The 24129-nt window shown below is 40.2% G+C and overlaps 1 protein-coding gene across 1 annotated transcript in view; it reads right to left on the bottom strand.

Annotated features, from left to right (window-relative positions):
* Positions 1-24129, bottom strand: part of LOC126176162 (putative fatty acyl-CoA reductase CG5065) — a 184522-nt gene that overhangs the window by 137803 nt on the left and 22590 nt on the right. The window contains exon 3 of the mRNA XM_049923303.1: positions 4783-4928. Coding sequence (XP_049779260.1) covers positions 4783-4928 — 146 coding nt within the window. The remainder of the gene's footprint in view (positions 1-4782; positions 4929-24129) is intronic.

Below are 24129 nucleotides of genomic sequence, written 5' to 3'. Positions count from 1 at the left end.
TATCCACTCTCTCATCTGCATTTAACAGTGGAATTCCTGTTGCACTGTTAATGTTACCACCCTTACTTTTAATTTCACCGAATGTTGTTTTGACTTTCCTATATGCTGAGTCAGTCCTTCCAAAAACCATTTCTTTTTTTCACATTTTTTCATGCAGCCATTTGGTCTTAGCTTCCCTGCACTCCTATTTATTTCATTCCTCAGTGGCTTGTATTTCTATATTTCTGAATTTCTGTGAACATTTTTGTACTTTCATCTTTGATATACCAACTGAAATATTTCTTCTGTTACGCATGGTTTCTTCGCAGTTACCTTCTTTGTATCTATGATTTTTTGTTTTCAACTTTTATATTTCCCTTTGTAGAGATGTCCATTTCTCTTTAACTGAACTCTCTACTGAGCTATTTCTTATTGCAATATCTACAGCCTTAGAGAGCTACAAGCATATTTCTTCAATCCTTAGTACTACTGTACTGCTCATCTTTGTGTACACATTAGGAGCTGAAAAACCTGTTTTTGCCTGTATTTCTGATCCTATGGGCGCTGCAAGCTTCTAACCCTCACAAAGCTGATTCTCAAGGGGCAAGCAGTATGTGTGCCTAATTCAGCTGAAAACAATCCAGTGGTTTGGAAGTTTGGAAGGAAATGCTGGATGTACACACATAACATATATTTTAGCCATTTCCTCAAGGCTTTGCCCATGTTCAGCACACATATTGAACACACCTTCTCCTCTCTCTCTCTCTCTCTCTCTCTCTCTCTCTCTCTCTCTGCACCCATCTCTTCTTCCCCCCAGTCTGTACACCTCATTCTCCCACATCTATCTCCTCCTCTCCACTCTCTCTGTTTCTTCACCTCCTCCTCTTCCTCCCTTCATCCATTTACTCCAGCCCCTATCTCTGACCATATCTTCCTCCCCTCTCCCAAATTCCACCTCTTTATCTAGCACCTGTGAACTACCCCTCTACACCTTCAACCTGCCTCATGTAGCTCCCCCTCTTCCCCTCTCTCTGTCCATTTCCTCCTCCCCCTCACCCTGTCCATCCCCTCCTCTATCCATCTCAACCTGTCACCAGCTGTGCTAGTTGGCATGTGGGGCCCCTGCAATACAATTCAATAAAGCAGGCTGATGCTACTCCCACAACATACCTGTCATACAAGACAGGCTACAGACCAGGGGCTTGAAAACCATTTATTTGGCCCTGATGTACAGGCTGCCATGCAGAGCAGACCAATACTACAACACAATGTGCTTGTCACGCAGAGCAGCCTACAAGTGGGAACCTGGAAAACTATTTATTGACGCTGATATGTAGGTTTGTCTTGCATAAAAGGTCAATTTGGCAGGAGAATACTGTTCCTATACAACATGCCTGTCACACAGGACAGCCTAAACGCCAGGGGCTGGAAGAAAAACGTTTTTGCCTGTACCTGTGCTTCCACTGGATCTAGAAGTTTATACACCTGACAGTGCATTGCTTGTGGAGCCTGCATTTTCTATGCCAAATTTGGTTGAAACTGATCTAGGGGTCTGAAGGAGATCTCAGACATATGCACCTACACTCTGCTTTACAAGCTTAAGTTTGTAGCATTTTTTCCACAAGTTTAATGAACACTACAGATAGACATAAAAGAGACTTTAGTCATGAATGATATAGTCTCATTCATTATTTACAACAGTCTACCAAAGCTGGGGCCAGTTTTCCATTTTGCAACTGCAATACTCATCAAGCCACGTTCAGAGTGCATTTTAACTCAGAAAGGAAGTTCCTTGAAGGTTGTTTGATAGAAAGCAGAAAAGGTGAAAAATCTGAGGGTACAAGATCGGGCAAATAAGGTGGGTGTAGAATAGCTTCCCAACTTAGCTCCTGTATAGTATTTTTTGTCAGTCTAGCAGAATGCAGACGGGCATTACATGGAGTAGCATCACTTCATGCAGTCCTTCCTGGTCAGTGTTCTTGGATTGCATCTCCAAGACATCTCAGTTGTTGACAATCAATGTTAGCACTCATGGCTACACCTCGGGGAAGCAATTCATAGTACAACACATCATTGCTGTTTCACTGTATGCATAAATTATCTTTTGTGTATTCGTGCACATCTTTGTATGGAGAGTGGCTGCATTGTTCGAGCTCAGCAATTCCTTTACTTTCCTTACGTTTGCATAAGGATACCATTTCTTGTCATCAGTAACAATACAGGATAGGAATGGTCTGTGTTTTTCACAAGCCAACTGACGATGAACAAGCAGAGTGGCTCGTACGGCCACCCGCTGATTTTTGTGATTTTGGTTTAGACCATGCAGTACCCGTGCACCCAATTTTTGAACTTTCCACACTGCATGCAAATGCTGGACAATGATGAATGATCACAGCCCATCACATTTGCCAGCTCTTGAATATAATTACATGAATCATTGTCAATTAATGTGTTTAAACTACCTTCATTAAATCCTGAAGGACTTTCTGAACTTGGAGAGTGACTTATGTCAAAAGCATCATCCTTAAAATGGGAAAATGTTTTCTTGCCATACTCTGTCCAACGGCATTATCCCCATAAATGGCACATGTATTTCTGGCTGCCTGTGCTGCTGTCATCCCTCTGTTGAACTCAAACAGAAGAATACATCAGAAATCTCCTGATTTCTCCACTTGGCACTCCATTTTATGGCATCCACAGCCCTACTCACTATTCCCAAGTGACAAAATGAAAATATGTGCATTCAAATAGCAACAGTAAACTACAAATAAAAAATTACAATCTATATATAAACCCATAGCAACTGGAATACCTAAATTCAAAACAAAAACACTATGAAATTATGCCCCAACCTAATGTATACAATAGATACAGACTAGTCCTTTCTCCATTATTTTGCCTGCATACATGTTGACACACATGGTGTACCCATTACCTCCTCCCCCCTCTCTGCTGTCACCTCTTTCTCCCACATCTCTCAATGCAGAGGATGGGGAGCGTTCATTTATTCCATTCTGTAAATGTAGTGTACAGCACTTCAAAGTTGAAAATTGTCTAAAGCTTTACCAACACTGTATTGACTGCTGGAGTGTATTTTCCCATGGAATATATATCCAAGCTCCATGTAAGGCGTGTAGCAAGTGTTGATCAATCTTCTCCACCACCATCTCTCTGTCAACCTCTCTTTCCATGGTCTCTCTGTCTATTTCTTCCTTCCCACCTCTCTGTGTCCATCTTCACTAACTCATACTCTCCTTATCAATTTCTATCTCCTCCTCCCCCTAACTATGACCATTTCTTCCTCCTCCTCTCTACGTCCAGTCCCCCCCCTTCCCCCCCACACTCCTCTTTCTTCTTTGTCCATCTCCTTCTGACCCTCCCTCTCTCTCTCTCTCTCTCTCTCTCTCTCTCTCTCTCTCTCTGTTGAACCCTTCCTCACTCCTCTCTGTGTCCATCTCTTCTTCCTCCTGTCTCCCTGTCCATTTCATCCTCCCACTTCTATCTGTCCATCTCCTCTGCCTCTCCCTCTCTGACCATGTATCTTTCTCCCCATGCCTCTCACCATATCCTCCTCCTCCCCCCCCCCCCCTCTCTTTTTTCCACCAGCCCACTACCTCTCTACACCTTCCGCCTGCCTACTATATCACCCCTTCTGCCCCTCTTTCTCTGCCCATGGCCTCCTCTATCCATGTCAACCTTCTTCCTGCTGTACCTGTCACAAGTATAGACCTGGCAAAACAGGACGGCAAAACAGAGCTGATACTAATCCCACAACATGCCTGTTGTATTGGGCAGTTTACGTGGGGGTCCGAAAAACTATATCCTGCCCCTGATGTATAGGGTGACAGCAAAGCAGGTCAATGAAGCAGGCCGATACTACTCTGCACGAAACGCCTGTTGTGAAGGGCAGCACATCAAATGTTGTAAAAAACATTTTTTCCCATATCTCCACTTCTATGGGAGCTGATATTCGTGAAGTGTGCTGTTCATGTGCCAAATTTGGTTGAAATCAATCTAGGTGTTTGGGAGGAAATAATGGACCCACACACACCCTGTTATATTTATAGGACTGGATTTCAAATGTTGTAGTTGTGGTAATTCACCTTATCAAGAACATATAATTGTACTGCCTCATAAATAGTTTGAAAATATTTAAAAACACTGATTCCTATACATAGACCCACAAGATTAGCTGAGAGTGCTAATGTGCTGCTTCCTGGACTCGGGTTGGTGCACTGGTCCTGGATCGAATCCGCCCAGTGGATTCATGATGTGGGCTGGTGTGCCGGCCAGCCTGGATGTGGTTTTTAGGCGGTTTTCCACATCCCACTAGGTGAATATTAGGCTGTTCTCCACATCCCGCCTGCGTTACACGATTCGCAGACATATGTAACATGTTCGCACTCTTTTACGGTTTACACTAGATGCAGACAGCTAGGGTACACTGATTCCATCCCGGGGGTATGGGGTGGTGGCAGCAAGGCATGTAGCCACACTTTTAAATTAACCATGCGAAATCCGATTGTAGGAATGCTGAGCCTGCGAAAACTGCGGGACAAGCCATGCGTAAAAGAAAGAAAAAGGAAGACTAATTCCAATACTCCTTAAAATGGTCTAAGGCTTTTCCTAAATCTTGTATCACTGGTGACATCATCCACTTAAAATTCAATATCTTCAGTGACAAGTTTTGTACAAATAACTTTAAGAGACACAACAGCACCGTATTTTACAAATAGCTGGACAATGAAATTGTACAAGACAGTCAGTTTTGGATAATGATGTATTTACTTTCGTGCTACTCACTTTGGGGTGATAGAAGCAAGAGATTTTTCATCCAGCCATTGGACTAAATGCATGATATCATGTGGATCATGAGGTGGTGGGTAAATTTTTTCCTCTAGCAGCTCTTGTTCACAGTGGCAGAATGCTGTTGATAAGTGAACTATTACCTGTTAGAGAGAGAAGAGAGTCATATATTTTAATACAGTGTCTTTGGTGAATTATTTGGATTTAAACACATACTTTGGTTACACTAAGATCAAATAACTGTAATTACACTAAAATTATGTGATTTTTGGTATTGATGACTTCAGAGGAAAAAAAGGAATAAGACACTGAAAATACAGCCCCCAAAAATTAAGAGCATGTGATTTAATTCTAGAAACTCATGCACAAGAAAGTATTAATTAAAAATATAATAAAAAGTTGTCTTGTTTGCAATACATTTTTATGACTTTGACCAGTTAATTCAGCTTTGGAGGTGTCATTTCATTTCATTTATTTCATCCACTGGATTCATTCCATGCTTAAATAGTGTAGTGAATATAGGATAAGTCAAATTTGAGGAAGAAGAAGCATTTATTTTGCCACACGACAGTATAAACAGGTGATAGTACAGTAGAAAAATGTAAAAATAAAAAAAATACAGAATGCAAACAACTGAACATGCATAATGGCAGACAGACAAAAATGTTCTTAATTCTTTCCAACTTAACAGATTTGCACACACATTCTGGCAACTGGTTAATGTGCTCAGTATGGTATGTGACCACCTCTGATAGCAATCAGGCCAGACAACAATGGGGCATGCTGTGAATAATGTCATCAGTTTCATACTGATGTAGTGATGCCCATTCTTCCTGCAGAGCTGCTAGCAGTCTTGGAGAGTGGTTGGTGGATGCTGATGTGATGCAAGCTGCCTCCCTTGTGCATCCTAGACATTCTCTATGGGATTCAAATTGGAAGAGGGTGCAGGCCAAGCCATGCACGCAATATCTTCTGTTTCCAAGAAAACATCAACCACCTGTGCTCTATGATTTTGAGCATTATCATCCATCAATATGAGCCTGGGCCCACAGCACTTTGCAACAACTGCAAATGAGGTCTCAAGATCTCCTGATGATGCCTGACAGCAATTAAACCTTGCTGATTCACCCACACAACTTCATGAAGAGGGGTTTGAGTGGCAAACATAATCCCTGTCCACACAATTAGGGATCCTCCTTAATCTTGGTCTCTTTCTCCAATATTTGGGTCCCGAAATTATGCTCCACATTCCCTCCAGATGTGAATCTATTGTGAATTACTCTCCAAACTAAACTGGGACTCATCTCTGAAAACAATATTGTCCCACTGTTTGACCGCCCAGGTGGCATGTTGATGACTCCACTCTAGACGTTTCCTACTGTGAAGATGCATCAGAGGTAGACAAACAGCATGTCTCCAATAATAAAGGCCACTCTGCCAAAGCCTTCTGCACACTGCCTTGATACAACACTTCCAGTGGACGCTGTGAGCTCACATGGCAGTTGCCCTGCAGTACTGAGATGGTGATGTCATATCCTTAAAGCCAAATAACGGTCTTCTCTTCTGAAGTCACATGTGGTCAGCCCTCCCCTGGTGTTTGGGATACAGTTTTAGCCTCTACAAACTGTCGCCACATCTCAGAAACAACAGAATGATTCACATTAAGCCATCGTACCAAACCAGTTTGTTACTTTCCTACTTCCTTTCTTTCTATGGCCCTCCACCACAGAGAATATGGTACACATCTTATCTGTGCCATACTGCACCATACTGTGACTGTGTACACAGTGGTTGTAGATGTGGGGTTACCCAGCAAACGCTACCTCGTTTCATAGGTGTCCTGACATCATCATTGGCACGGTTGTCCATTGGCCGGAATGCCATTTTCGTGCAAACATGATCGTATGGAATTTGGTTGACAGTTTGTATGATTTTATAGTGAATTAGATAAATAATGGGGAATATCAGTTTGTTGCTTTAATTTTGGACATCAGTCTATGAAATGAATATGGTCTTGGCAAAACATTAAAGAAGAAGGACTGCAAAGTCGAAATTATTGCCATGCTTTTAGAAGCATTATAAATGCGACAAACTCAAAAAGCAAAACAGGAAATGTGAAAATAAAAGAAACAACAAGCTAGTACTAGTTACTATGAGGCCTACTAGGACCTGTGGAAACAAATGTGGCAGCATCTATGAAAACTGCAGGAAAATCACTAAGAGTGGTAATGTATGTGCAAACTGTGAGACAAACTTTCACTTTCGATGTGCTAAGGTATACTGCTCATTGAAAGAAAACAAGAACTTCACAAATATGTGGAAGTGTCATATGTGTATTGATATCATAAATAGGTCCACAAGTATTCCACTAACAAACAATTTAAAGTGCTTAATGATGACAGTGCCTTTGTAGATCATACCGAACATATGCAAATACCGCAAGTTCCAGAAGCTCTTGTCAGAAGCACTACTACTTGTGAACCTCAGTGTGATGTTCAAATTCCACATGGTGCTGTTCCTGCACCTCAAAATATCCACCAACATGATTCGGACTGTAATCACTTGATGGAGCTTGTGATTCTCGCTGACAGTCACAGGCATGAGATCACTTCTTGTGTAACTGAAGTGCAGAAACTGTGAAGGCAGCAGGTTTCATCAAACCTGGTGCATCTCTATCTCACATAAGGAAACATATTCATTCAGAGGGAATTAGCCACTTGTCGTTGAAGGATTTCATTATACCGTCTGGTGACTCAAATGATGTGTACAGGAATGAAACATCAGTAGCATTCCAAGAACTAATGGAGTACTTGCTCTATCTGGGACAGACAAATGTCATATATGTAAACATTCCACACCAGTACAACTTATCACCATGGTTATGTGTGAACAGGGAGATTATAACTGCAAATAAACAGTTCTCAAATAAAAGAAAACATTTTTCAAATGTTAATGTTCTGGATATCAGAGGCATTGGTCAAAGGTTTCATGTTCCACATGGCCTTCAATTAATTGGCTTTGAAAAAATTAGTAATGGAAAAAGTAGTCTAAACAATAAATTCTATGCAATCATTATATGTCAAATGCAGGAGAAGTGACAAAAAATGCTCTATCACCTTCTACCACGTCTTTGGGGGCCAAAGTAAATGTAAGAAGAGTTCATAATGAAAAGGTGGTTGCCACTCACCATGCAGTGGAGATGCTGAGTCACAGAAAGGCACAGCAAAAAGACTGTTGGAAAGTTAGCTTTCGGCCAACAGGCCTTTTTCAAAAATACAAAACACAGACACTCACACATACTCATGCAAACACAACTCACACACACAAGTACAGTCTATGGCAGCTAGAGCCAGACTGCAAGCAGCAGTGCATTGAGAGAGAAACAGCTGGGTGGGGGTAAGGAGGAGGCTGGGGCAGGGAGGGGGAAGGATAGCAGGGTACAGGTGGGTTGGTTGGTTGGTTGGTTTGGGGAAGGAGACCAGACAGCGTGGTCATCGGTCTCATCGGATTAGGGAAGGATGGGGAAGGAAGTCGGCCGTGCCCTTTCAGAGGAACCATCCCGGCATTTGCCTGGAGCGATTTAGGGAAATCACAGAAAACCTAAATCAGGATGGCCGGACGCGGGATTGAACCGTCGTCCTTCCGAATGCGAGTCCAGTGTCTAACCACTGCGCCACCTCGCTCGGTGGTACAGGTGGGGATACTAAAGTGATGCTGACAGCGTGCAGGGACGAGGTGGAGAGTAGGACGGCTAAGTGCAGTCAGGAGGTTAGATGGAGGGTAGGGAGGGGGGAGCAGGTTAGTGGAAGAGGAGAGAAGTAAAAAGACTGGGTGTGTCGGTGGAATAGAGGGCTGTGTAGTGCTCGAATGGCAACAGGGCAGGAGCTAGATGGATAAGGACAATGACTAACAAAGGTTGAGTTCAGGAGGGTTAAGAGAATGTAGGATATACAGCAGAGAGAGTTCCCACCTGCGCAATTAAGAAAAGCTGGTGTTGGTGGGAGAATCCAGATGGCACAGGCTGTGGAACAGCCATTGAAATGAAGGACACCATGTTGAGCAGCATGCTCAGCAACAGGGTGGCCCAGTTGTTTCTTGGCCGAAGTTTGTCAGTGGCCATTCATGCAGACAGACAGCTTGTTAGTTGTTATGCCCATGTAGAATGCAACACAGTGATTGCTGCTTAGCTTGTAGATCACTTGACTGGTTTCACAGGTATCCCAGCTTTTAATGGGGTAGGTGATATTAGTGACTGGACTGGAGTGGGTGGTGATGGGAGGAAGTATGAGACAGGTCTTGCATCTATATCTGTTACAGGGATATGAGCCATGAGGCAAGGGGTTGGAAGCAGAGGTTGTGTAGGGATGGACAAGGATATTGTTTGGGTTCTGTGGGCAGCAGAATACCACTGTGGGAGGGGTGAGAAGGATGTGGGTAGGACATTTTTTATTTCAGGGTATGATGAGAGGTAGTGGAAACCCTGACAGAGAATGTAATTCAGTTGCTTCAGTCCTAGGTGGTACTGAGTCATGAGGGGAGTGCTCCTCTGTGGGTGGATGGTGGGACTTTGAGAGGTGTTGGGTGACTGAAGAGATAAAGCACAGGAGCTCTGATTTTGTACAAGGTTGGGAGGGTAGCTACGATCTGTAAAGGCCTGAGGTAGCCTTTTGATATAGTTTAAAAGAGATTGCTCATCACTACAGACACACAGCCATGGTTGGCTAGGCTGTATGGAAAGGACTTCTTGGTATGGAATGGGTGGCACCTGTCAAAGAGGAAGTATTGCTGGTGGCTGGTAGGTTTGATATGGACAGAGATACTGATATAGCCATCTTCGAGGTGGGGGTCAACATCGAGGAAGGTGGCTTGATGGATTAAGTAGGCCCAGGTGAAGCAAATGGGGGAGAAGGTGTTGAGGTTCTGGAGGAATGTGGATATGGTGTCCACACCCTTGATCCAGATCATAAAGATGTCATCTATGAACCTGAACCAGGTGATAGGTTTGGGATTCTGGGTGTTGGAAGGGTTCCTTTAGGTGGCCCATGAATAGCTTGGCATAGGATGGTGCCATGCAGGTGCCCACAGCCGTATCCTGGATTTGTTTGTAGGTAATGTCTTCAAAGGAGAAGTAATTGTGGGTGAGGATAATCATAGTGACTAGGAAGGAGGTGGTTCATTTGGAATCTGTCAGACATTGGGGAAGGTGTGTTCAATAGCAGTGAAGCCATGGGCATTAGGGATGTTAGTGTAAAGGGAGGTGGCATCAATAGTGACAAGCAGGGCACTGTGTGGTAAAGGAACAGGAAATGAGGAGAGTTGATGAAGGAAGTGGTTGTTATCTTTTATGTAGGAGGGTAGTTTTTGGGTAATACGCTGAAGGAGTTGCTCCATGAGAGCAGAGATTCTCTCAGTGGGGGCACAGTAACTGGCTGCAATGGGGCATTCTGGGTGGTTGGATTTTTGGACTTCAGGGAGCATTTGGAATGTAGGAGTGTGGGGAGTGGTAAGGAGAGAGCTGGACTCTGGGGAGAGGTTCTGGGATGGGGCTAAGGATTTGAGGAGAGACTGGAGATCCTGCTGGATTTCTGAAATGGGGTCACTGTGGCAGGGTTTGTAGGTGGTTGAATCTGATAGCTGGTGCGGAGTCCTTCTGCCAGGTAAACCTTGCTGTTAAAAACAACAGTGGTGGGTGGATTGCAGATCTTTCTGTGGATGTAAGGTAAGTTTAAATGTCGAGGGATTTGGGAAATGATGGTGAGGCAGTGTTCAAAGTTAGGAAACTCTGGAAAGTTAACAGTGAGTGATTTGGGGGCAGTGGCGGTGGATCACAGTTGGATGGAGGAGTTAACTATGTCACGCAAGGTTTAACATTGGTCTTTGGTTGAGTTGGATTGGTAGAGTTGGTGGCGAAAAAGTGTTTCGTTGTAGGGACTGAGAGAAGTAAAGGAGGTCTTTAACAAGTTGTGCACTATTGAATGGGGGTGGGGCAAAAAGTGAGTCCTTTGAAAAGGGTTAAGGCTTTTGGAGGAAAGGTTCATGACTGTGTTTCAGGTCTGTTTCGGCTCTGGATTCTGTGTGGTGGTGGGAGGGAGTTTTTGAAGGTGGGGTAAATGTAGTAGGTCTGTGAGACAGGGTTTATCAGCTATGAGGGGATGTGGAAGAGGTTTGGAGATTGCTGTAGATGTGGTGAGCAATGGTAGTCAAAGGCAGGAGTAGGAAGTGAGCAGGTTGGAGAGTTTTTGGAGGTGGTATTGTGCATGTTGCTCTAGTTCCTGGGCAGCAAGAGCTTCAATGTATGTTATGGAATCCAGGAAATTGGGATTTCATAGCAGGAGAATTTTACAGATGGAGAGAAGGTATTGCAAGGAGTTTTGGGCCTGACCAATATGGTTTTGCAGGACTATAGTGGTGAAGGCTGGATTGGTAGAATCTGACAGATATTGGTCATTGGGGCAGGAAGGGTGGCGACCAGAGATGGGAAATTTGATGCTAAGGCCTTTTGGGAGGGATTCCATGAGCCAAGCAATAATGCAGTGGCCTGCCCTTCCCCTGCTACGTGTCCTCTTGTGTTGAGCTACAACTACTCTTCTGCCATCACATAATTTCATTTGCCCTCAAATTATGTCTGTTACAGACAACTGTAAATGTAATGTAGGCTTTGTCCACAGGCACATCAGCACCAACCAGTTGCTGTGTCAGCCCCTGCAAATGCCTTCAATGGATGTGGTTTTGGGGGTGGGGTTTCAAAACACCCTCTCCCAGCTGTTCAAAGTGGAGCAGCTACCACTCAGTAAATTAGCCCCTCAACTGGAATCACAAGATTGAGTACACCATCTTGCTGTCCTCCCACCAAGGAAAAAATCCTGACAATACCGGGAAACGAACCTGAGTCCTCCAGATGGAAGTCAACCATACTGACCACTCAGTTACAGAGGAGACTAACTGTAAGACATCAGTAAATTTGTTAATTTTAAAAAAAGGAATATACCCACAAACTACACTCACTCCAGTTGTGTTTTTTCAAGACTGATTCACAGAACTGTCTCTTGGGGCTTTTGTAAGTGTTTAGAATAGCTTCTCACAACGTGACAACAAAGTGGTATTGTACATTATCAGGAAGTAGATAATTATTCTTCAGTGTCACTGAAAGATCAAACTGAAGCTTTTTTCTTGCAGAAAAAGCAACACCTCAATGCTAGACAAGTGCATTATGAAGTCACACATATAAGACTTAATTTTTGAAGTAGGAGACTGAATGCTTAGACTAACTTTTCATTATCCCACTAAGATAAATTTATTTCCACAGTGTATGTGCGTTATTAATCTAAGAAAGCAATGTTATAGAATATTTTCTCTGCATTCCTAGCACTTGATGCTCGGAGACATCTCATGAAGTAAGTTTCATTTTATTTGTAAGTATGCAAAATCTTTTTAATTTGTATATTGGGTGAATGTCAACAAAACCTGCAGGGACAGATTTCTGACTGGAAATGGAGGAAAAAAGATCCTATATACATGTGTCTGGAAATGTATCAGTGCCATGGAAGATGGTGCTGATGAATGAAAGTTCCTCTGACCATATGCTGAGTGTTACTCATGTGCTGCAAAGTGTGTGACAGACACAGCAAACTGTAAGCAGCCAAATGATGGTGTTTGTGTATGGTCAAGCAGATGTAAATGGTCATGAGGCAGAACCTGGTCCTCCAAATCTGGTGTATGCACAGTCTGCCACCTCCCTGCATGTTCATCTCTCTGACAGGACCCATGATCACGAAAATGTCCAAAAAGAGCTTGAAATATTGTGTTATGTAGTTGGTATCTGTGAGGGTGGTTATTTTGACATAGCCATGCTGCCTCTTGATTGTTTTCATCTGATTGGCCATACACAAACACCATATCATCTTGTTCCCAACATGAATATTGGATCTTTCACACAAGGAACACATGTCACATGGCCAGAGGAACTTTTATCTATAAACGTGATATATCATTGCAACAATACATTTCCAGACACATGTTCCTATGGATCTTTTTTCTTCTGTTTCAACTCAGCAATCCATCCCTGCAGTTTGTTGGTTTTATCAATGTTCACCCTGTGTAGAACTTGTAAGTAAGTAAGTAAGTAAGTAAGTAAATACTTTCTACTCTGATAAGAAAAAATATGTTTGTATTAGGTTGTTTCTGTGTATTCTCTGCAATTTTAGTGCTAAATTTGGGCAAAAATTTAATAGTGCAGATAGATTGCTAGTAATGATTATTTGACACTTGTGGAGTAGATGGGAAGGCAGCCTAGCACAAATAATTTATCCGAAGCAGGTAGTGCTCTGTGTTCATTAAGACTGGCAACTATTCCTTAGTGGCCATGTGTAGAGCACATGTTCATTCCAACATTTTTACTTTGAATCCCTACTTTTTTAAATTGCTGTTTTCCTACCACATTTAAATTGAAATGCTATAGTAAAGAGAAATAATGATGCAGGTTTGAAAATAAAATCTGTGCAATAGAGCCTGCCTTATCAATTTTAAATGTGACAGAAATCAGTTGCATGATAGAGAGAAGATGGATGTAAAAATGCAAGAGTTTTGGCAAAAATATAAGGTACAATTATTTGGTGACAGTCATGCATGCAATATTTTGAATCTGCTCTCAGTGAAGTAAAACTCTGGGTAAATTTCTAAGCTTTAACAGTGAATGCTACAGTCTCACAAAAAATGACTCTCTCGTTCTGCTAGGATGTAAACAAAAAGGAGGTTAATGAATTCATGAAGAAACTGATCACAGTGCTGCAGTTTTTAAATTTTGCCAATGTTATTGTAACAACTTTGCCATTCAGGCATGGCCTCCTTGATTGGTTATGCATTATCAGAGAAATTATGCAAACTAATAACAAACTAAAATACTTTTGTGCTAAATTTGTGAATGTAAAGTTGCTAGACTTTCGTAGCATGAAAGGAGCTGTTTCGCCAGGCATGGTATGAATCTGAATCAGCACAGCAAGTTGTTACTAACGTAAACCAGGATACAGAGAGAACACATTTAAAAGAAAAGAAAAAAATAATAAAATAAAAATAAAAATAATAAAAAATAATTAATAATAATAATAATAATAATAATAATAATAATAAACTACCATCAAGCCTGTAATTTTGCTGGGTGCTACTTTACAGGGAAACTGTTAAGTCCTGCTGGATTTGGCCCAAAAACAATGAAAAATTGTGGGTACAGAACAAAAAACCAAGTGCAGAACTCAAACCACACGCATCAGTGGCACTGTAAATATGACTAAAAACACTGCAGTACACAAAACAAAATCATTTACAGCAACTAGAAAAGACAAGCACAGTACTAGTAAGTGATCCTCATAGTTCTGAAATATAATCATTAACACCTGCAATTAACAGTCTGTAAAAAGTAAACTTCTGGTATTCCAATACTGGCTGGAAAAAAAGTGTAGTGTGCTTAGGGCAAAAGAACACCACCTATCATATGAACAATTAGAATTAAGTTTCCAAATGGCAATGAATTAATTATAAATTACTGTAGAACAAATATGAAACATAGTGGTGTGTGTGTGTGTGTGTCTTTGTTTGTGTGTGGATGTGTGTCTCATTAATAAGACACTTAAACTAAATTATGAAATTACAGATAAAAGTACACTTGGTGTAGAGTCCACTTCTGAAGTTGCAGCTGTACTGATTCCAAAACTAGAAATTATGGCTGTTGCCCTTCCAACTGCAATGAGGATTTGTTCATAGAAAGTGTTGAGAAACTGTTAGTCTTGTTTCTCAAAAATAAAAATTGCACTGTTATAATATTTGGTGGCATTAAATTTGATATTAGGTTTAAAAGTAGAGCTGTATGCTACTTACTTAACACATTAAGATCAATAAACTTTTACTGGATAAATTACAGGACCACAAGGCTGATCACATATCAGGATAATATTATGTGTAGTTTACTGTTAAGTAGAATGCACTTTAAAGCAATTAAACTAGGTTAATATGGTCACAAAGTCATGTGGGTTAGAATTCCCATAGACGATAAAACAGATGCCTGCCATGGAAGAGTAATCAGGTCAATTAATGAATCAAAGCTAAAGTACTTAAGATCTAGATTTAGCTTAAAAGACTGGAATGAACTAATTATGCATGGTATGAAAACTTAATGAGTCAACCAAAAGAGTTTTCGCTATGCTAATTGAAGAATTGGCCCAAGCATTATAATAAATATTATAAGTGAAACACTCATTATAAACAAGGAATTTTAAAACATTAGAACATGTGGTAACTAAATAATATAAGAATCTTGATGCTCCTGTATTATGATAGGTCACATAATAGTAAAACAGATAAGAATAATTATAAAATCATTAAAAAGCACAAGATAACTGCAATTAAGGCAGAAAAAAGGAAAACCAGTGACAGATACATTCGTAACTCTTTAAGTAAATGTGAAGCAGCATTGCAAATGATCAAAAGACTAAACCCGCCCAAAGATGTAAACAACCATGCATGAGCAGCGTCTATTAGACGGAGGGGTCCGACAGCCGATCAGTTCCACTCATTCCACCAGGACGGAGGTACATGGCTCACGTTGTCTGTAGTTCAACCATGTCTAGATGGTCAGTACCATGGTTTCATCATGTCCACATTGTTACTTTGTGCTTTGAAAGGCTCTCAACAAGGGAAGTGCCCAGACGTCTCAGAGTGAACCAAAGCAATGTTGTTCGGACATGGAGGAGATAAAGAGAGACAGGAACTGTCGATGACATGCCTCGCTCAGGCCGCCCAAGGGCTACTATTGCAGTGGATGACTGCTACTTACAGATTATGGCTCAGAGGAGCCCTGACATCAACACCACCATGTTTAATAATGCTTTTCGTGCAGCCACACGATGTCATCTTATGACTCAAACAGTGTGCAATATGCTGCATGAAGCACAACTTCACTCCCAACGTCCATGGTGAGTCTGTCTTTGCAACCCTGACACCATTCAGCTTGGCACAGATGGGCCCAACAACATGCTGAATAGACCGCTCAGGATTGACATCACGTTTTCTTCACCGATGAGTGTCGCATATACCTTCAACCAGACAATTATCAGAGACGTGTTTGGAGGCAACCCAGTCAGGCTGAATGCCTTAGACACACTGTCCAGTGAGTGCAGCAAGGTGGAGGTTCCCTGCTGTATTGCGGTGGCATTATGTGGGGTGACATACGCCACGGGTGGTCATGGAAGGCAGCGTAATGACTGTACGATATGTGAATGCTATCCTCCGACCGATAGCGCAACCATATCAGTAGCATATTGGCGAGGCATTCATCTTCATAGATGACAATTTGCACCCCCCTCGTGCACATCTTGTGAAGGACTTCCTTCAGGACAACGACATCACTCAACTAGAGTTACCAGCATGTTCTCCAGACATGAACCCTATTGAACATGCCTGGGCTAGATTGATACGGACTATTTATGGATGATGTGATCCACCAACCACTCTGAGGAATCTACGCTGAATCGCTGTTGAGGAGTGGGACAATCTGGACCAGCAGTGCCTTGATGAACTTGTAGATAGTATGCCACGATGAATACAGGCATGCATCAGTGCAGAGGACATTGTACTGGGTATTAGAGGTACTGGTGTGTACAGCAATCTGGACCACCAGCTCTGGAGATCTCGGTGTATGGTGGTACAACATTCAATGTGTGGTTTTCATTAGTAATAAAAAGGATGGAAATGATTTTTATGTTGATCTCTATTCCAATTCTCTGTACAGGTTCCGGAACTCTTGGAACCAAGGTGATGCAATACTTTTTTGATGTGTGTAGTTACTGTAACAGATATTCTAACTAATGTATTGTGTTGCATCTAGCTTGCCATTAAAGAGGAGTAGCCACATACGGGGTCTGTTCAAAGAATTCAATAACATTGTCCACAACATTTTTCTATGCTTACCTTGTACTTATTGTGCATGGTCTCCTTTAAAATACCCTCCTCCACAAATAATACACCACTCCCATTGCCATTTCCACTTCCAGAAGCAGTCTTGGGATGTCTCTTGTTGGATTGAGCGAAGTGCCATCTGTGAATTTTCTTTTATCTCATCTATCATTGCAAAAATTCGTCCTTTCAATGGTGTTTTCAATTTCGGAAAATAAGAAAAGGCCCGCAGGGGCCAGGTATGGAGTGCACAGAGGATGAAGCAGCACTGCGATTTCATTTTTTGTGCAATAGTCACACACCAACAGGGATGAATGTGTGGGTAGTAACACAATGCATTCCAAGATACTGTGTCTAGGCTGTGTGGTCATACTTGAGTCATTCCAGCGGTTGGCAGAGAAGGCAAGCCACGTTCATGGAGGTTAAACAAAGTTTACTATTTGCAATATTCTCCCCAGAACTGATTGTGATCCTTTGGTTCTGAGTTGAGTGGAAGAAATGAACCAGAGACTTTGAAAGTTCTGTGACAATATAGGCTGTGACATCCTGGAATTGTGTCATAGAGTTGAGAACTGTAGGGTCCCCATAAATGGGATGGCTCTGCACTACACATCAGAGGCTGCTACTCAGCTAGCTGACTATGTATGGGTGCACACAAGGGTTTTTTTTATTTTTTAGATTAAGAGACTTTCCATCCAATCCAGATAATGTTAGCTGTAATAAACCCACAGAAGTATCAGTATAACAGTGAAAGAAATGCCTCCCACATGTGAGAGTATTAAAATCCTGATGGCTAACTGCTGAAACATTTGGAAGAGGAGGAGGAGGAGGAGGAGGAGGAGGTTAATGTTTAACGTCCTGTCAACAACAAGGTAACGAGAGATAGCACAGGCTCAGATTAGAGAAGGATGGATAAGGAAAGTGGCCACGCCATTTTGAAGGAACTATCCTCGCATTTGCCTTAAGTGATTAGGGAAATCACATAAAACCTAATAATAATAATAATAATAATAATAATAATAATAGCTTTATTCAACATCGAATGGTACACTGCACATGTACAAAGAAACAGTAATGATTAAAGTTATTTGTACAATACACAAGACACATTCTTCTGAATACGTCATTAATTTACAACAAAATTACAATAAGGTGTTTGCTTATTTCTATTCACATAATTTCACAGAGCATTTGTTGTTCTTCATATAAGTATGGTACTCTTCTAATGTGTAGAAAGGGTGTTTTACTAAAAATTTCTTAAGCTGATGTTTCAGTTTAATTGTAGGAAGAACCATGACTGCTCTAGGCAGTGCATTAGCTAATTTTATACCTGCATACTGAGGCCCCTTTTTGTAAAGTGCTGTTCTGTGGCTGCCAATGTAAAATCTTTCTTTATTCCTAGTATTGTACTGGTGGAAATCTGAATAAGTGTTTGGGTGCAGTCTTTTCACAAGCAATATGGCTTTTAGAATGTACTTGTTTATAACAGTTAACACCTCTGTTTTTGGAAACAAGTTGTGACAAGATTTCCTATATTTTGCTCCACAGATTATTCTCACACCCCTTTTTTGAAGAATGAGTAGCTTATCTAGATTAGCTTTGGTTGTTGCCCCCCAAATTTCAATACCGTAGATCAAGTGAGAGGAGAAAAGAGCACGGTATGCAGTATTTAGGACTACGGTGTCTCTACAGAACTTGCTAATAGTACTGATTGCAAATATATTTTTTGACAACTTAGTTGCTAGAGAGTCAATATGTGTGTCCCATTTCAGGTTGCTTTGGATTGTTATGCCAAGGAATTTTACACTAGACTCTTTCTTTACCAATTCGTTGCCCATGTATAATTTAATTTCATTATTCAAACTACTTTTGTTAAACTCCATCAAACATGTTTTACTTGTGCTTACATTTAAGTGGCTTTCATTAAATAACTGAACAATTTCTTTTGTCACATTATTACACTCGGCCTCTAGTTCATTACATGATTCCTTTTTACATACAATGGACGTGTCATCGGCATACAGAATAATTTTGGAATTTATAGTACAGTATTTAAGATGCGGGTTTATACCATCATCCTCCTGAATGTGAGTCCTTTGCACTAAGCACTGTGCTACCCTGCACAATCAGAAGATTCACAACAAAGTGCCAGAGTTTCAAGCAATCCTGAGAAGCAGCGAAACTCACATAATACCAGGTACCGAAAGCTGGTTGAAACCTGAAATTGATAGCAGTGAGATTTTTGGAGAAAATATAAGTGTATGTCAAAAGGATAGGCAAATGAGAAATCAATTTGGTGTATTTGTCACAACAGACAAGAAACACAAAACCACTGAGACAGAAACTGAAGCTGCATGTGAGACTGCTTGGGCAAGACTCAGTAGGTGTGGTGGGTATAAAATGATAATTGGATCCTTTTATTGCCCACCAAACTCTTCTCATGATGGAACAGAAAGCTTTAGAGAAAACCTCAGTTCACTTGTACTTAAGTTCTTCAATCATACTGCGATCATTGGTGGAGACTTTAACCATCCAACAATCAATTGGGAAAATTACAGTTTTGTTAGTGGGGGATGAGATAAGCTATTGAGTGAAACTTTACTAAATGGCTTCTCTGAAAACTACCTAGAACAGATAATTCAGAACACCACTCATGAGGGAAATATATTGGATCCAATGGCAACAATTGGACCTGATCTCTTGGAGGATGTCCACACTGAAACTGGTCCCATCAGTAACCATGATATGTTTGAGACAACAATGACTAGCAAAATGAAGGAGCAACTAAAACAAACAGTAAACTGGATAAAAAAAATCAGCTGTGTCATACCTCAGTGAGGATCTTGAAACTTTCAGCACAGGCAGGAGCATGTAGAGGAACTATCGCTCAACTTTATAAGAATAATTGATCATTCGCTGGATTGATATGTACACAGTAGAACAGTTCACAATGGGAGCGATCCTACAATGTATACAGTCACTGCAAAGAAACTTCTAAAAAAAAAAACAGAGATTACTGCGTAACAGGTGTAAAACAAAGCTTGGGTCTATAGATAGAGAGATGCTGAATGAAACACATTTGGCTGTCAAGACAGCAATGCGTGAAGCCTTCAGTGGCCACCATAGCAGAACACTGTCAAATGATCTTTCATGAAACCCAAAGAAATTCTCATCATACACAGAAGCACTTAGTGGCACCAAAGTTAGTGTCCATTCCCTAGTGAATGAGAGAGGAGCTGAAATTGAGGGTAACAAAGCAAAAGCTGAAATGCTTAACTCTGTTTTTAAATGTTTCTTACAAAGGAAAACCCAGAAGAAATGCCCTAATTTAATCCTTATACCACTGAAAAGATGAACAAAATAAGTGGTGTTGAGACACAGCTGAAATCATTAAAACTGAACAAAGCTCCAGCTCGATGGAGTACCTGTCATATTCTATACTGAATGTGTGGCTCAGTTATTCCTCTTCTAACTATAATCTACTGTAAATCCTTAAAACAACAAACTATGCCCAGTTCTGGCAAAAAACACATATCACACCTGTCTACGAGAAGTGTAGTAGAAGTGATCCACAAAACTACCATTCAGTATACTTGACAAAAATTTGTTGTAGAACCTTAGAAAATATTCTGAGCTCAGACATAATGAGATATCGTGAACAGAATGACCTCCTCAATGACATTCAGCATGGATTCTGAAAACATTGATCATGTGAAACCCAACTTGCACTTTTCTCACATGACATACTGAAAGCTTTGGATCAATGCAGTCAGTATTTCTTGATTTCCAAAAAGCATCTGACTCAATATCACACCTACACTTATTGTCAAAAGTATGATCATATGGGATATCAAGTGAAATTTATGACTGGATGGAAGACCTTTTTGGTAGGGGGGAAGCAGCATGTTATCTTGGATGGAGAGTCATTGTCAGATGTAGAAGTAACTTCAGGTGTGCCCTAGGGAAGTGTGTTGGGACTCTTGTTGTTCATATTGTACATTAATGACCTTGCAACCAATATTAATAGTAACGTCAGATTTTTGCAGATGATGGAGTTATCTATAATTAATATTCAGGTAGAATTTTTATTTCAAAGCGATGCAAAAATTGGCAACTACTTTAAATGTTCAAAAAAACATAATATCCTATGACTATAATATCAGTGAGTCACTGCTAGAATTGGCCAATTCATTGATCTGTACGGATCATGCTTAACAATGTCCTAAAATGGAGTGATGTTGAAATACATATGCCAGTGATTAGAAATGCCTCTGACGAATCAACAAATATCAATGATAATGCCATTCTCAGCTAATTTCTACTGCAGAAAAAAATTGCATGTGGAATAATGAGGGAAAAAAAGTTCATTTGCAATGGATAGAAATATTTCATTAGTTCTCCTCTCCAAAGTTATCATTCAGCAACTTTTCTAAAGTAGTAGAATTTGGATTACCATTCCAGGTACGAATTCACCTGCAGAAAGAAGTTTTTGCAAGCACGAACAAAATATGGACATCAGAAAGATGCAATTTAAATTTGAAAAAGCAATTAAAAGTTGAAAATCAAATTGAAAACTGAAACTCTGAAAGCATTGTTGATTACCAAAATAAATGTCAAATACGTTTGCCTTGAATTTTTGAATTACTTAGAGCAGAATAAGAAACTTCCGAAGAAAATTCATTCTTCAGAAAAATATGTAGAATAACAAATAGTTTTATGAGTTATGTAACATGATAATTGTTTGGTGTTTATATTTATAGTTATAGTAATGTTATTTTAATATTGTCTGATATATTGTAATAACATTACCTTTGTAATAATGACTACACTGAGTACTCTGATTATTATATTTTGTTTATTAGTAATAAATACAAAAATAAGATTTTAGATTTTCCAATTGCATTAATAAAGGCCTAAGGTTAACACTAATTTAAAAAAAAGGTTAGTTGAAAAGAGTCCTGTTTACAGTCTCAGAAAATATGATCACATGAAATAACCTAGTCAATGGGTAAGTTTTATTGACTGGTTAAAATGACATTGTTAGAGTAACCAGAAGAAAGTCATGATCTTTTTGAAGGAATGAAAAGCTTCAACGTGAAAAATGCACACACTTAAGGAAACCACTCTACAAAACTCATGCAGGAAGGTTTCTTCTGGCCTAAACCAAGGGCAAGAATTTTCAGAAACTAATGAATCAGACATTACAGATTTAGTCAGTGATTTGCAAACATCTAAGAATGATATCCAGATTGCTTATTAGAAGAATGGTTAGCAGAAGGTGGCACTACTGCTGTTATCAATGAAATGGAAGGTGATCAGTTCATTGATCTTGTTTTGCAACAGTATAATGTTGAGCAAGAGGAATTAGATGTTGAAGAAAAGGAAGAAGATGAAAAGATCAGTCATTCTGCAGCAAAGCATGCATTCAAGACTGCCCTCAGATATGTGGAACAACAGGCAACTGCTACAGCTTGGTCATATTGTGCGCAAGTAAGTAATGTGATGCAGGTGCAAAACCAAAGGTTTAATAAATTGAGACATAAAACATTTTAAACTTTTTAAATTGCATTTCCAGTGTCTAAAACGTTCTGTTTTCCTTTCTGTTTATTAGAAATGTAATTTTACAACTTAATTTTCATTTAGTTTTTTTTTGTTTTTAGCTCTGTAAATGACTTGTTTCACTTTCCTCTGATTATCTGAACTTAATAGTTTTCCAACTACTCCCCGGTCCCAGAAGGATGTTTACTCGAGGTTATACTGTCATAAAATTTTGGAAATGGAAGAAAGATCTCAAAGTCTACTTGATAATGATGGACAGAATGACATATCTAAAGCCTCAGTATGCTAAAAGTACTCAGTTGCTATGAATGTGATGAGGAAGATGTTCAAGAATGGATGAATGTCAATGGTGCAGATCCAAGGCACCACATCATGCAAGACAGCAAAACTGTAAACTTCACCACTAATAAAGCTGATACTGCCAGTATCTCATCAACTAGTGGTTCAGAAAATGAAGATGAAAATATAGCAGCTGCTTCTGAAGCATTTACTGCCTAGTCACAGTTTGAAGCTAAAGACAAAAATGAGCAGTATCAGATATCTGTCCTGCAAAACAAGCGTTACTTAGCTGCTCATAAGCAGGCAGACTTCCTCAGATGGACCAAAATTAAGAATTTTTTGAGCATTAATTCTGTACATATCTATTGTGCATGCAGAATACATATGTATTAGACTCCTTTTTTTACAAGGCTGTACTTCATGCATTCCTTCTGTACTTGCCTTTGTAATAATCAAAAGGTTTTATGTTATATATGTAGTTTTTATTGGTAAATAAAACTACATAGTTCGTTTATCCAAATAAACTGGTTTTCCGAATACCCAAGCCCAGTTATTTCGGATAATTGATGGTCTATTGCATCTTAATTTCCAGTCCCACATCCATTTATTAGCAAATCATTTACTTTTATGGTAAATTTGATTAAAACAGTGCTTGAAATCCCATCATTTTCATTATTTTCACACAGCACAGATGACAAAATATGGCAAAGACCACAGTGAGCAGAAACCCATTGGACATATGAGTTTTATACTGCCAATGTTAGTGCCAGCCATGCCAATGGGCATGGAGGTTTAGACTCGTTACTATATTCTTGGTGTGTGGCCTACAGGGTGTGTGAACTAGTAAATGTCATGAGAAAACTATGTCCTCCACCTGTATGCACTTACATCAGCTGTATCTAAATGCATAATTTCTAACTAACTGGTCAGCAGTGTAATAATAAACAACACTCACCCCTCCATTTTCCACCCAACTGCAGATATGTCTGAAGGATCTCTCTTACCACCTCTTCTTTCTTTCCCACACACAGCCGACATTATTAAACAATTGCCTCATAAATTCCTTCTTCAACCCATGGTGATGCTGCTTCCCTTGCTGTCAATCCCAGTTTCTATTTGTCCTAGCAATCCCTCCAATTCTGCCTCAATAATGCCATCTAAATATGTAATTAGTGATGTCTCTCCATAAATCCTGCAAAAAACAGATAATAATTATAGAAAAACCACATCAGTTTTCCACCCTTGAGACCTCTATCTCACAATCAGTACCCTTCCAGTTCATAAGCTAAAGCCTCTTGAACTAACACTTCCTACCATCCATCTTAAGGAAAATCCACAAGAGATTAAAACTACTAACTGGCTGAACGTGGGCACTCAATACCCTTTCTATCATAAAGACCTGGAATGATTTCATCAATACCCATCCTCACATAAGCAAATGTTGCATGTACTTCTGCTCCTCCTACATTTTACAACTTCTTCCTCCAAATCCTTGAACACCCTGCACTCTACCATGGTTTCCATATACATTTACGCCCCCCCCCCCCCCCCCCAGATCATGTA

Source organism: Schistocerca cancellata, chromosome 3, assembly GCF_023864275.1.
Source record: "Schistocerca cancellata isolate TAMUIC-IGC-003103 chromosome 3, iqSchCanc2.1, whole genome shotgun sequence".
Classification (NCBI taxonomy): domain Eukaryota; kingdom Metazoa; phylum Arthropoda; class Insecta; order Orthoptera; family Acrididae; genus Schistocerca; species Schistocerca cancellata.
The sequence above is the reverse complement of the archived record's forward strand: the minus strand, read 5'-3'. Positions and strand labels throughout refer to the sequence as shown.